General features: G+C 36.6%; 1 protein-coding gene across 6 annotated transcripts in view; it reads left to right on the plus strand.

The window, feature by feature from the left end:
- Positions 1 to 14,652, plus strand: part of RIF1 (replication timing regulatory factor 1) — a 68,248-nt gene that overhangs the window by 22,959 nt on the left and 30,637 nt on the right. For 5 of the 6 annotated variants that reach the window (XM_042948759.1, XM_042948762.1, XM_042948760.1 and 2 more), the window contains 5 exons: positions 4,816 to 4,902; positions 5,541 to 5,614; positions 6,060 to 6,240; positions 7,831 to 7,938; positions 8,296 to 8,445. In XM_042948759.1, the coding sequence (XP_042804693.1) occupies positions 4,816 to 4,902; positions 5,541 to 5,614; positions 6,060 to 6,240; positions 7,831 to 7,938; positions 8,296 to 8,445 (600 nt within the window). The remainder of the gene's footprint in view (positions 1 to 4,815; positions 4,903 to 5,540; positions 5,615 to 6,059; positions 6,241 to 7,830; positions 7,939 to 8,295; positions 8,446 to 14,652) is intronic. The other variant, XM_042948761.1, reaches the window with a different exon arrangement.

A 14,652-nucleotide genomic window follows, 5' to 3' on the forward strand; every position in this document is an offset into this window, starting at 1 on the left:
GGACATTTAGGCTCTTTCCATATTTTGGCTGTTGTTGAAAGCACTGCTATAAATACAGGGATACATGTGCCCTATGAATCAGCACTGCTGTATCCTTTGGATAAATTCCTAGTAGTGCTATTGCTGGGTTGTAAGGTAGTTCTATTTTTAATTTTTTGAGGACCCTCCACACTTTCCCAGAGCGGCTGCACAAGTTTGCATTCCCACCAACTGTGAAAGAGGATTCCTGTTTCTCCATATTCTTGCCAGCATCTGTTGTTTCCTGACTTGTTAGGTTTAGCCACTCTGACTTGTGTCAAGTGGTATCACAGTGTGGTCTGATTTGTATTTCCCTGATGATGATTGATGTTGAACATCTTTTCATGTGTCTTTGGCCATGTCTATTCATGTCTTCTGCCCATTTCTTCTTCACTGGATTATTTGGTTTTTTGGATGTGGAGTTTGGTAAGTTCTTTATAGATTTTGGATACTAGCCTTTTATCGGATATGTTATTTGCAAATATCTTATCCCATTCTGTCATTGCCTTTTGGTTTTGTTGGTTTCCTTTGCAGTGCAGCAGCTTTTTGATGAGATATGTTGAGTAAGAAATGGCTACAGCTGAGGTCAAAGATTGTTGCCTGTTTTCTTCTGTAGGGTTTTGATGGTTTCCTGTCTCACATTTAGGTCTTTCATCCATTTTCAGTTTATTTTTGTGCATGGTGTAAGAAAGTGGTCTAGTTTCATTCTTCTGCATGTTGCTGTCCAGTTCTCCCAGCACCATTTGCTAAAGAGACTTGTCTTTTTTCCATTGGATACTCTTTCCTGCTTTGTCAAAGATTGTTTGACCATCCATTTGTGGATCCAGTTTCGGGTTCTCTATTCTATTCCATTGGTCTATGTGTCTGTTTTTGTGCCAATACCATACTGTCTTGATGATTACAGCTTTGTAGTAGAGGCTGAAGTCTGGGATTGTGATGCCTCCTACTTTGGTTTTCTTCTTCAGTATTACTTGGGCTATTCGGGGTCTTTTTGTGGTTCCATACAAATTTTAGAATTGTTCTAGCTTTGAGAAGAATGAATGTGTAGATTGTTGGGGTAGTATTGACATTTTAACAATATTTATTCTTCCAATCCATGAGCACGAAATGGTTTTACGTTTCTTTGTGTCTTCAATTTCCTTCGTAAGTTTTCTATAGTTTCCAGCATACAGATCTTTTACATCTTTGTAAAATGTATTTTATGGTTTTTGGTGCAATTGTAAATGGGATCACTTCGTTGATTTCTCTTTCTGTTGCTTCATTATTGGTGTATAGAAATGCAACTGATTTGTGTGCATTGGTTTTTGTACCCTGCTACTTTGCTGAATTCAGGTATCAGTTCTAGCAGCCTTTTGGTGGAGTCTTTCGGGTTTTCCACGTAGAGAGTATCCTGTCATCTGCGAAAAGTGAAAGTTTGACTTCTTTGCCAATTTTTATGCCTTTTATTTCATTTTGTTGTCTGATTGCTAATGCTAGGACTTCGGACCTATGTTAAGCCACAGTGGTGAGAGGGACATCCATGTCACGTTCCCGATCTCAGGGGGAAAGCTCTCAGTTTTTCTCCATTGAGGATGATGTTAGTGGGCTTTTCATATGGCTTTTATGATGTTTAGGTATGTTCCTTTTATCCTGACTTTGAGGGTTTTTATTAAGAAAGGATCCTGTATTTTGTCAAATGCTTTTTCTGCATCTGTTTACAGGATCATATGGTTCTTATCCTTTCTTTTACTAATGTGATGTATTACATAGATTGAGTTGTGAATGTTGAACCAGCCCTGCAACCCAGGAATGAATCCCACTTGGTCATGGTGAATAATTCTTTTTATATGCTGTTGAATTCAATTTGATAGTATCTGGTTGAGAATTTTTGCATCCATGTTTATCAGGGATATTGGCCTGTAATTCTGCTTTTTTGTGGGGTCTCTGTCTGGTTTGGGAATCATGGTAATGCTGGCTTCATAGAATGAGTCTGGAAAATTTCTTTCTGTTACTACTATTCGAACAGCTTGAGGATAGGTATTCTCTTTTTTTTTTTTTTTTTTTTTTAATTTTTTTTTAACGTTTTATTTATTTTTGAGAGAGAGTGCGAGCGGGGGAGGGGCAAAGAGAAAGGGAGACAGAATCTGAAGCAGGCTCCAGGCTCTGAACTGTCAGCACAGAGCCAGACGGGGGGCTCGAACTCATGAACCATGAGATCATTACCTGAGCCGAAGTCGGACGCTTAACCGACGGAGCCACCCAGGTGCCCTGAGAAGGATAGGTATTAACTCTGCTTTAAATGTCTGGTACAGTTCCCCTGGGAAGCCGTCTGGGCCAGGACTTTTATTTGTTGGGAGATTTTTGATAAATGATTCATTTTCTTCACTAGTTAATGGGGGTCTCTTCAAATTTTCTGTTTCTTCCCATTTGAGTTTTGGTAGTGTGTGGGTATTTAGGAATTTGTTCATTTCTTCCAGGTTGTTGTCCAGTTTGTTGGCATATAATTTTTCATAATCTCTGATAATTGCTTGTATTTCTGAGGGATTGGTTGTGGTAAATCCATTTTCATTTGTGATTTTATCTGCTTTGGGCCTCTCTTTTTGAGAAGTCTGGCTAGGGGTTTATCAATTTTGTTTTTTGAAAAAAACCAGTTAGCTCTTAGTTTCATTGTTCTGTTCTACGTTTGTTTGTTTTTTGGATTCTGTGTTTATTTCTGCTCTGGTCTTTATTATTTCTCATCTGCTGGCCTTGGGGTTTCTTTGTTGTTCTGCTTCAGCTTCCTTTAAGTGTGCTGTTAGGTTTTGTATTTGGGATTTTTCTTGTTTCTTGAGATAGGCCTGGATTGCAACGTATTTTCCTCTTAAGACTGCCTTTGCTTCTTCCCAGTTTGGGCTGTCATGTTTTCAATTTCATTTGTTTCCATATATTTTTAAATTTCTTCTTTAATTGCCTGGTTGACCCATTCATTCTTTGGTACGATGTTCTTTAATCTCCATGCATTTGGAGGTTGATTTTTCTGTGGTTGATTTCAAGTTTCAGAGCATTGTGACCTGAAAATGTGCATGGTATGATTTCAGTTCTTTTATATTGATTGAGGGCTGTTTTTGTGAACCAGTATGTAATCTATTGGAGAGTGTTCCATGTGCACTTGAGAAGAATGTGTGTTCTGCTGCTTTAGGATGAAAGTTGTGAATATATCTGTCAAACTACAATATAGAACCAGAATACATCTGGTTCAGTGTATCATTCAGGGCCATTGTTTCTTTGATTTTTCTGTCTGGATGATGAGTCCATTGCTGTAACTGGAGTTTTAAAATCCCCTGCAATTACCACATTCTTACAAGTAAGATTGGTTATGTTGTGATTGTTTTATATGTTTGGGTGCCCCTGAATTGGTGCATAGACATTCATAATTATTAGCTCTTCTTGATGGGTAGACCCCGTAATTATGCTATAATGCCCTTCTTCATCTCCTGTTACAGCCTTTAGTTTAAAATCTAGTTTGTCTGATATAAGCATGGCTATTTCAGCTTTCTTTTGACTCCAGTAGCATTGGGTATTCTTTCCTGCTTTGTCAGATTAGTTGCCATACATTTGTGGATCCATTTCTGGATTCTATATTTTGTTCGATTGATCTGTGTCTGTTTTTGTGCTGGTACCATATTGTGTTGTTGATACCAGCTTTGTAATACATCTTGAAGTCTGGGATTGTGATGCCTCCAGCTTTGATTTTTTTCGGATTGTTTTGGCTAATTGGGGTCTTCTGTGTCTCCATACAGATTTTAGGATTGTTTGCTTTAGCTTTGTGAAGAATGCTGGTGTTATTTTGGTAGGGAGTGCAAGAGTGTGTCTTTAGACCCAGCTTCTAGTTAGTAGTCCTTTGAAATACTTGCTTTTGGCACTAGTGAGTACCTAATTCATTGCACAATATCTTTTTGTGGTATGAAAAAAATACCCTCAAGGGCCATTAATAGAAAAATGTTTGAATAAACTATGCATGTTCCTATAGTAGTTACGAATGTCTACATAGGGGGCATCTGGATGACTTAGAAGATCATACAACTCTTTTTTCTTTAAGTCTGTTACAGCCTGCAAGTGAGTGAGTGGGGGAGGGGCAGGGAGAGAGGGAGAGTGAGAATCCCAAGCATGTTCTGCACTGTCTCGTGGAGTCTGATACAGGACTAAGCTCAACTGTGAGATCATGACCTGAGTCGAAATCAAGAGTCAGATGCTTAACAACTGAGCCACCCAGATGCCACAGAAGAGCATACAACTGTTGGTATCAGGGTCATGAGTTTGATCCCCACATTGAGCATAGTGGTTACTTGAAAGAATAAGTAAACTTAAAAAATGTCTACGTATATTGATGTGAAAACTCCATAACATAATTAGATGAAGGTCAGTTCCAGAGTATCTCACAGTGTAATATCATTAATGGTATAAGAAAAATAATTATGTATTTTTATATGTGACAGCTAGCCCAGGAAGTTATGTTTCTCTGTGTACTAAAATACATGGAAATTTAGAAGGTCCTGAACATAAACTCCAAATTGATAGCATTGATTTTTCACTGGAGATAAAAGACTTTATTGTTTTATTTTTTTGTATTTCTGTATTTGAACTTTTAAAAATAACATATTCACATTAACGTATGAACATTGTATTTGAAACTTAAACTGGGAATGTATTTACATTAATGAATGAGCATTACTTAACCATAAATTGTTGAAAATATAGAATATAGCTAACGCTACTAGATTTTTACTAAGTAAAGTAGTTTTATGGCTAATTTACAGCAAAACTTTTTATCTTTCTTAGGTCCTCATGGAAATTACAATTAAAGGACTGCCCCAGAAAGTATTAGGTTCACCAGCATATCAGGTTGCTAATATGGATATTCTTAATGCAAGTATCTTAAATGTAATGATATGGTTAAAATTAGCCAAAAAAAAAAAGTTCCATGACAGTTGTTGTTTTCCCTAACGTAGTGAAACATAAATTGTGAAATTTTGAGAGAATTAGATTTGGAATGCTGATTATGTTAAAGGGAAAAACTGGTAACAGTAATAAGTTAATGTAAAGAAATATGGCACTATTAATGGAACTGTTTTTCTGAATTACATAAAAAGTTCTAGAAGGAAAGTTTTCTATTTACTTATACATAGTAATAGTGGTGGTTACTGTTTAAAAATTTGGAAGCATAGTAACAGTTGCTTGATTATGGTGAAATAAACATAACTACAAGATGTAGGTATTTGTTAGTCCAGGACGTTTTAACTTAATGTTCTTTTTATGTCTGGAATATTCCATTCCTCAATTGCTCATGTAGATGGAATAGCTGTCATTGAAATATAAAGAGCTTGATTTTTGTGTGTGGCTTATAGAAATATATTTGCTGACATTGTGTCATATCCTAAGTAATAGGTAAAGTTAAATTATTTGTAGCTTAAAAGGATCCTATTTAACATAATTGTAGGAAACGTGTAACAAGATTATACTCCTTATAACAAGAAGATTGACTGCAATCTCCTGTCTTTCTTCAGGGGACTCCTGCTTTGTTCTTAATTCAGTTAATTTTCAACAATAATCTCCTGGAATATGGTGTAGAAGATGAAAGGTAATTTAAACTGAAACTAGGCTTTTTTATGTTTTATTTTTTGAGAGACAGCACGAGCAGGGGAGGGGCAGAGAGAGACAGAGCACAGAATCTGAAGTAGGTTCCAGGCTCTGAGCTGTCAGCACAGAGTTCGATGTGGGGCTCAAACCCACGAACTGTGAGGAGATGACCTGAGCCGAAGTAGGACACTCAACCTACTGAGCCACCCAGGCGCCCCCTGAAACTAGCCTTTTTATAAACTTGGAAAGGTGGCTGTTTGATGAATGAGAGTCTTGAATTATATACTATATCATTTTTTTAAATTAAAAATATCAAAATAAAACTTGGGATTTATCATTTCTTGTTTCCTTGGCAGTTACTTTTAGAATTTTAGTAGTGTGGTGTAACTAATGTATTTTGGCAAAATGCACTCTGGTTAATGCATGGCTCAAAATTTTTTCTTCAGGTTTTTTCTCAATCTGGAAACACTTGTAGGCTGTGTCCTTTCTGGACCAACTTCACCACTAGCTTTCAGTGACTCTGTTTTAAATGTTATTAATCAAAATGCAAAGCTGTTGGAAAACAAGGAGCATCTCTGGAGAATGTGGAGTATTATAGTCACCCCACTAACTGAATTGATTAATCAGGTATGGCATAAGTGCTACATATTTCCCCTAAAACTTAAGTTTGAATTTGAATAGAAGATGTTAAAAATTTTCTCCTGTGGGATTAATTTCCTATTCTTTATATTAGATGATTTCTTTTCATTGCATTTCTGCCTTTTTTGAGAAGGTATAACTTAATGGGGACTAATCAGCTCCATTGTTTCCAGTAGTGATTATAAAGCCAGAAGGCTCAGGTCTGTTACATACAACTTTTCATATTTATATTTCAATTTATTTCATTATTTGTACTATTATGGAAGAATAATGTTCTTCTCGACCAGACTGTATATTAAGATTTCCATGGGCAAGCCATGTTGGTGATTGTGGCAAAGCCATATACTAGTCCCTGAACCAGTAATCTGCTGAGAGTTGACTAACCCTTATCATTTAAATACTTTAAAAAGTTACATTACTGGCAGGGGTAAGGAGCTCAAGTTTTGTCACTACTAATAAATGGTTCATCAGCTGCTTTGTCAGTCTTTATTTATTTATTTTTTATTTTTAAAAAAAATTTTTTTTTTTTTTTTTTTGTTACGTTTATTTACTTTTGAGACAGAGAGAGACAGAGCATGAACGGGGGAGGGTCAGAGAGAGAGAGGGAGACACAGAATCCGAAACAAGCTCCAGGCTCTGAGCTGTCAGCACAGAGCCCGACGCGGGGCTCGAACTCACGAACTGTGAGATCATGACCTGAGCCGAAGTCGGATGCTCAACTGACTGAGCCACCCAGGGGCCCCTTTGTCAGTCTTTAAATGGAAGTATGTTCTGGGAAATACTCTGCTGTGATTCTGAAATAAACTGAAGACTCAAAATTCATTAAGTGATAATATAATGGCCATTATTTTTACTTCTCAATTCACATCATTTAACATTCTTCTGGAAGGAAAAAGTTTACATTCCTAAATAGTTTTCTATTATTTGAAGGATAGCAATTCAAGTTCTTGCTTGAATCCTACCTTCTATGTATAGTAGAAAATTTTGGACTGACTTCTGGGATTTTTTTTTAAGGACTTAAACACCGTGCATTGTTTCTCAGGGTTGCTGTAACACATTACTGTAAGCTGATGGCTTAAAATAACAGGGATTTAGTCAGGGATTTAGTCTTATAATTCTGGAGCCCAGAAATCCAAAATCAGTGTGTTGGCAGGCTTGGTTTTTTCTGGAGCCCTGTGGGAGAATTGTTCTATTCTTCTCAGCTACCTTTGGTTGCTGGCAGTTCTTGATTGTTCCTAGGGTTGTAGACCCATCACTCTAATCTCTCCCTCCATCTTCACATGGCATTCTTACCTGTGTCTTTTTTGTCTATCCAAATTCCTTTTCTCTTATAAAATACTAATGATTGGATCAAGACACACCCTAATCCAACATGCGTTCATTTTAAGTTGATTACATCTGCAAAGTACCTATTTCCAAATGAGGTCATATTTGCAATTAGAGGACTTAGGAGTTTACTACCTCTTGAATATCTCAATACTGGGGGACATATTCTTACTATAGATAATAAAATGGTACTACATAGACTAGAAATAGATGGTAATTTGTCTAATTTCTTCATTATTTTTCTTGTTTCAGACCAATGAAGTGAATCAAGGTGATGCCTTAGAACATAACTTTAGTGCCATATATGGTGCATTGACTTTACCAATAAACCATATATTTTCAGTACAGAAATTTCCAGTGGTAAGGCAATGTCACATTTTTTACATGAAGAATTTACAATTTTCTGAAAATGTTATTTCACCCTTTATAATGAATTCCTACAGTAATTTTTCCTGAAATGAGATTTCCTTATGACTTAATTAGCTTAGGGTAAACGAAAATGGTGAAGGAAGAAAGAAATTTCTCTTGACCTCTGATAGTTGTGGCATTATTACAGTTCTTCAAATAGAATTCTGGAGGGGTGGCGGACTTAAATACTGTACACTAATGTCTTCTATGACACCTTAAATGTTACAGTGGCTTTTTAAGGTATAGTCTCTTAGGTGTTTTATATGCAGATAGACATTTTAAAATTTTCTTTCTTACTGTTAATTTTAGGCTACCATGAAGACCTTACTTAGAACTTGGTCAGAATTATATAGAGCATTTGCCCGCTGTGCTGCTTTGGTGGCAACTGCAGAAGAGAATTTGTGCTGTGAGGAACTTTCTTCCAAGATCCTGTCCAGTTTAGAAGATGCAGGCTTTTCAGTGAGTTTATCCTATACTGACCTTGGTTGTATTTAAAGAATACTTTCCAAATAAATTGAGATGACATGTGTGAACTATCATTTATTAATGCTTTTAGTTGATAAGGGACTAATACATAAACAAGTAACAGCATTGCAAAACAGTTTTGTGTCTTTGGTCTACAAGACTCTAAAGTCCATGTTTCAGGACCACTAACATGGAGGCACTTTTAGTACTTTTCCTACACAGGCAGTGCTTGTGTCATTCTAGATTAACAACACAAGGACCTTGTCCTGGAGCCAGCTATTCTCCTATTTATCTGTTAGATCTTCAAAGGCAATCCTTTAGAAGTTTGTAGACTTAACAGCGGAGGACTGTTTTTGTACCTTTCCTTTATTTAATAAAAGAGGCAAATGCTTTCAATTGGTTTATATCACTAGAGTAGACTTCTTTTTTGTATTCACACAAATAATTTACATATTGATACCTATGTACATGAGTACTGTGTTCTTGCCACTTGAATTCTGTTATATAACTCTGAAGCATGCTTTTTTCATCTGGAAATATGGACTTCTATCTTTTGATAGTGGTTATCACTGTTAAGAAAAGTAGAGACACTGGGGCACCTGGGTTGCTCAGTTGATTAAGTATCTGACTCTTGGTTTCTGTTCAGGTCATGATCTCATGATTGGTAAGTTTGAGCCCTGCATCAGGCTCTGCACTGACATTGTAAAGCCTGCTTGGGATTCTATCCTCTCTCTGCCCCCCTCCCACTCTCTTGCTTGCCCTCAAAATAAATAAAAATAAGCTTAAAAAAAAAAAAGAGGTACAAGAGCTAGAAATTCATCTTTCAGATTTTTTTATTGCCCTTATAGTATCTTTTTAAAAATATTGGTACAATTTTGATACGATAGAATTTGTCAGGATGACTTTAAAAATGTCATCTTATCACTGAAAAAAACTTCTGTAGCACTTATGGTAAAAATCCAAACTACTTACAACTGCCCGTGAGGCTGATACTTCATTCTCCAAGGGGTCTTTCCTAATTAAGTTTGCTAATATCTGTGGTAGCACCTTGTTATTTCCTTTTTGGCACTTCTGTCAGAAGCATTTGTGTACTTCATTATGTTACTTAACACTCCATGAAGTACATTCTGTCTTCATATGTATCCCTGGCATTTATCTGGCACATAGTGAATGTTTTTTTTTAAATCCAAGTTAACATATAGTACAATAGTGATTTCAGGAATAGAATTTAGTGATTCACCACTTACGTATAACACCCAGTGTTCATCCCAGCGAGTGCCCTCCTTAATGCCCATCACCCATTTTGCTCATTCCCGCCCCCCCCAAACCTCACCAGCAACCTCAGTTCTGTGTCCTTAAGAGTCTCTTATGGTTTGTCTCCCTCTCTGTTTTTATTGTATATTTCTTCCCTTTCCCTATATTCATCTGTTTTGTTTCTTAAATTCCACATGTGAATGAAATCATATGGTATTTGTCTTTCTCTGACTTATTTCTCTTAGCGTAATACACTCCAGTTCTATCCATGTTGTTGCAGAGGGCAAGATTTCATTCTTCTTGGTTGCTGAATAATATTCCATTATATATATTATACCTTGTGTATCCATTCATCAGTCAACGGACATATCGGCTGTTTCTATACTTTAGCTATTGTTGATAGTACTGCTGTAAACATGGGGTGCTTATGCCCTTCAAATCAGCATTTTTGTGTCCTTTGGGTAAATGGCACATAGTAAATTTGTTGAATGATTTTTAAAAAAAAAATTTTTTTTTAACGTTTAATTATTTTTGAGACAGAGAGAGACAGAGCATGAACAGGGGAGGGGCAGAGAGAGAGGGAGACACAGAATCTGAAACAGGCTCCAGGCTCTGAGCACAGATCCCGATGCAGGGCTCGAACCCACGGACTGCGAGATCATGACCTGAGCGGAAGTCACACGCTTAACCGACCAACCCACCCAGGCGCCCCTGTTGAATGATTTTATAACTGTTAGGGAGACTGTCAACCCACACTTTTCATCTTTTAAATACTGTCTTGGTTACACTTTCATCTTTGTTCTCTTCTGAAATAAGTTTAGAATCTGTTAAGTTTTATGAAATACTCTTTAGATTTTGTTTGGCATTGGTTGGTTACGTTGAATTCATAGAGAAATTTGAGAAGTACTCTTTATTATGTTGAATCTTCCCATCTAAGAATAATTGTGTTCATATATTTAGCTCTTCTAAGGTTAACCTATCTTGCTTGTTTTGTTTCTTTTTTTAAGAGCTGGCTTTCAGCCATTAAAAAGGTCCATCTATTCCTACCTGCCACACAAATACCCATAACGTGGTTGTTTCTGTAGTATTTATAAAAGCTGTTGCTGATGTGCATTTCTTTATATCGAACCAGTCTTTTTTTCTTCAGATACCCTTAGTCACAGTGAAATTCTTTTCAAACGTTGCATATATATAGTGTTTTAAGATTTTTGCCTGTATCTCTGTTAGTGAGATGGAAATTCCTCATTGTCTAATTTTTGTCTAGTGTAAGAACGTCATCTGTAGTTGTATTGTTCGTTGATTATCACCATTGAAAAAAAATTTTTTTAATGTTTTATTTACCTTAGAGACAGTGTGAGGAGGAGAGGGGCAGAGAGAGAGAGGGAGACACAGAATGTGAAGCAGGCTCCAGGCTCTGAGCTGTCAGCCCAGAGCCTGATGCAGGGCTCAAACCGCGAGATCATGACCTGAGCTGAAGTCAGAAGCTTAACCGACTAAGTCACCCAGGCACCCCGATTAACACCATTTTTGAAGTCACTGATAAATTCTATTGTATAAAAATACAGTAATCAGAATTATCCCAGTATTGTGGAGAAGAATGTTATACTTGATACTGACATTGTATGTAAATTATTCTCAAATTTTAAAAATTTTAAAAATGTTGAAAGTACATTAAAAACTCTGAAAAGATGGGTTTCTAACTTTTAAATTTTCAGTGTCATTACTATATTACACCGAATGTTTTTGTTTCCATTTTTCTGGGTAAATTTTTAGCTTACATCTGAAGGTGTCACTTTTTCATCTTTTCCAATATATGCATCTAAGGCTACTCTTAATACTGCTCTTAATGATTATAGGATATTAATTTTTTCTTTAATTTTTATTTTGGTTCAAGTATAGTTAACGTACAGTGTTAAGTTACTGTTTCAGGTGTAAAATACAGTGATTCAGTGATTCTGTACATTACACAGTGCTCACCATAAGTGTACTCTTAATCCTTTTCATCTATTTTACCCATCGCCGCTGCCCTCTGGTAACCATCAGTTTCTTCTCTGTAGCTAAGAGTCCGTTTTTTGGTTTGCCTCTTTGCTGTTGTTACTGTTAACTATTTTTAAGTTTATTTTGGGGGAGAGAGAAAGTACATGTCAGGGAGGGGCAGAGAGAGAATCCCAAGCAGGCCCTTCACTGTCAGCCTAGAGCCTGACACAGGGCTTGAACCCATGAACTGTGAGATCATGACCTGAATCAAAGTCAGATGCTTAATCGACTGAGCCAGCCAGGCGTCCTTGATGTTGTTTCTTTTGTCTAAAATTCCACATATGAGTGAAATGACATACTTGTTTTTCCTTGACTTACTTCATTTAGCATTATGCCCTTTAGATCCATCCACCTTGTTGAAAATGGCAAGATTTCATTTTTTTTTTTTTTTTTTTTGGCTGAGTAACAATTGTATATATACACCGCATCTTTATCCATTCATCAATTAATGGACAGTTGAGGTGCTTCCATAATTTGGCTATTGTAGGTAATGCTGCAGTAAACCTAGGAGTGCATATGTCTTTCAAATTAACATTTTTGTATTCTTCGGGTAAATACCTATGGTGGAGGATCATATGGTAATTCTATTTTAATTTTTTGAGGAATCTCCATACATGCTGCACCAGTTTGTACTCCCACCAACAGTGCATGAAGGTTCCTTTTTCTCCACCTTATAGTCAACACTTGTTTTTGATTTTATTCATTCTGACAGATGTGAGGTGGTGTCTCATGTGGTTTTGATTTGCATTTTCCTGACTTGTGCTGTTGAGCATCTTTTCATGTGTCTGTTTGGCCATGTGTATGTCTTCTTGGAAGAAATGTCTGTTCATATCTTCTTGCCATTTTAAAAAATTTTTTAATGTTTATTTTTAAGAGAGAGACACGGTATGAGAGAGGGATGGGCAGGGAGAGAGGGAGACACAGAATCCGAAGCAGGCTCCAGGCACCGAGCTATCAGCACAGAGCCCGATGTGGGGCTTGAACTCATGAACTTCGAGATCATGACCTGAGCCGAAGTCGGATGCTCAGTTGACTGAGCCACCCAGGCGCCCTGGATTATTTGTTGTTTTTTATGTTGGGTTGTAGAAGTTCTTTACTTGGATACTGCCCTTTTTATGAGATGTGTCATTTGCAAATATTTTCTCCCATTCCATAGGTCGCCTTTTAGTTTTACTGATTGTTTACTTTGCAAAACTTTTTATTGTGATGTAGACTCAGTCATTTATTTTTGCTTCTTTTTCCCTTGCCTAAGGAGACATACCTAGAAAAATCTTGCTATGGCCAATGTCAGAGATAATTACTGTGTGTGCTCTCTTCTAGGATTTTTATGATTTCATGTGTTACATTTAGGCCCTTAATCCATTTTGGGTTTCTTTTTTTGTCTGGTGTAAGAAAGTGGTCTACTTTTATTCCTTTGCATATAACTGTTTAGTTTTCCCAACATCGTTTGTTGAAGAGAGCATCTTTTTCTCATTGGATAGTTTTTTTTGCCTCTTTTGTCAAAGATTGACTATATAGTCATGAGTTTTTCATGGGCTTTCTGTCCTGTTCAATTGATCTATGTGTCTGTTTTTGTGCCAGTGCTGTACTGTTTTGATTACTATAGCTTTGGTAGTATATCTTGATATTGGGGATTGTGAGAGCTTTAGTATTGTTCTCTTTGTGTTTCTATACAAATTCTAGGATTATTTATTCTGTGAAAAATGCTGTTGGGATTTTTTTTTAAAGGGATTTAATTTTTTTTTTAAATATTTACTTATTTTTGAGACAGAGAGAGACAGAGCATGAGCATGGAAGGGGCAGAGAGAGAGGGAGACACAGCATCTGAAGCAGGCTCCAGGGTCTGAGCTGTCAGCACAGAGTCCAGTGTGGGGCTCATACTCTTCAGCTGCGAGATCATGACCTGAGCCAAAGTCAGAAGCTCAACCAACTGAGCCACCCGGGCGCCCCATTGGGATTTTTATAAGGATTGCATTAAATCTGTCAGTTGCTTTGGATAGTATGGACATTTTAACAATATTTTTTTTCCCTGTCTGTGTGCATGGAATATGATTCCGTTTGTGTCATCGTCAATTTCTTTCATCATTGTTTTATATATTTTAGGTTACAGGTCTTTCATCTCCTTGGTGATGTTTATTCCTAGGTATTTTATTATTTTTGTGCAATTGTAAATGCGATTGTTTCCTTAATTTCTCTTTGTGCTGTTTCTTTAGTATATAGAAATGCAATGGATTTCTGTAAACTAAGTTTGTATCCTGCGACCTTACTGAATTCATTTATCAATTCTAGCAGTTTTTTGGTGGTGTTTTTTAAAGGTTTTTTTCTAGGTATACTATTATGTTATCTGCAGATAGTTTTACTTCTTCCTTACCAGTTCGGGTGCCCTTTATTTCTTTTTCTTCTTTGATTGCTGTAGCTAGGACTTACAGTACTATGTTGAGTGAAGGTGGTGGGAGTGGATATCTTTGTCTTATTCCTGACAATAGGGGGAAAACTCTCAGTTTTCACCATTGAGTATGATGTACACTGGGTTCTTCAGATATGGCCTTTATTGTGTTGAGGTATGTTTTCTCTAAACCTACTTTGTTGAGGGTTTTTATCATGAATGGGTGTTCTTGTCAGATGCTTTTCCTGCATCTATTGAAGTGATCATGTGGTTCTTATCCTTCCTCTTGTGGTATATCATGTTGATTTGTGAATATTAAACCGCCACTGCATCTCAGGAATAAATCCCACTTGATCATGGTGAATTATTCTTTAATGTATTTTTGAATTCCATTTAGTAATATTCTGTTGAGGATTTTTGCCTCTGTTCATCAGAGATACTGGACTGTAGTTCTCTTTTTTGTAGTATCTTTATCTGGTTTTAGTATCTGGGTAATAGCGCTCATAGAATGAATTAGAAGCTTT

Source organism: Panthera leo, chromosome C1 (genome assembly GCF_018350215.1).
Source record: "Panthera leo isolate Ple1 chromosome C1, P.leo_Ple1_pat1.1, whole genome shotgun sequence".
Lineage (NCBI taxonomy): Eukaryota > Metazoa > Chordata > Mammalia > Carnivora > Felidae > Panthera > Panthera leo.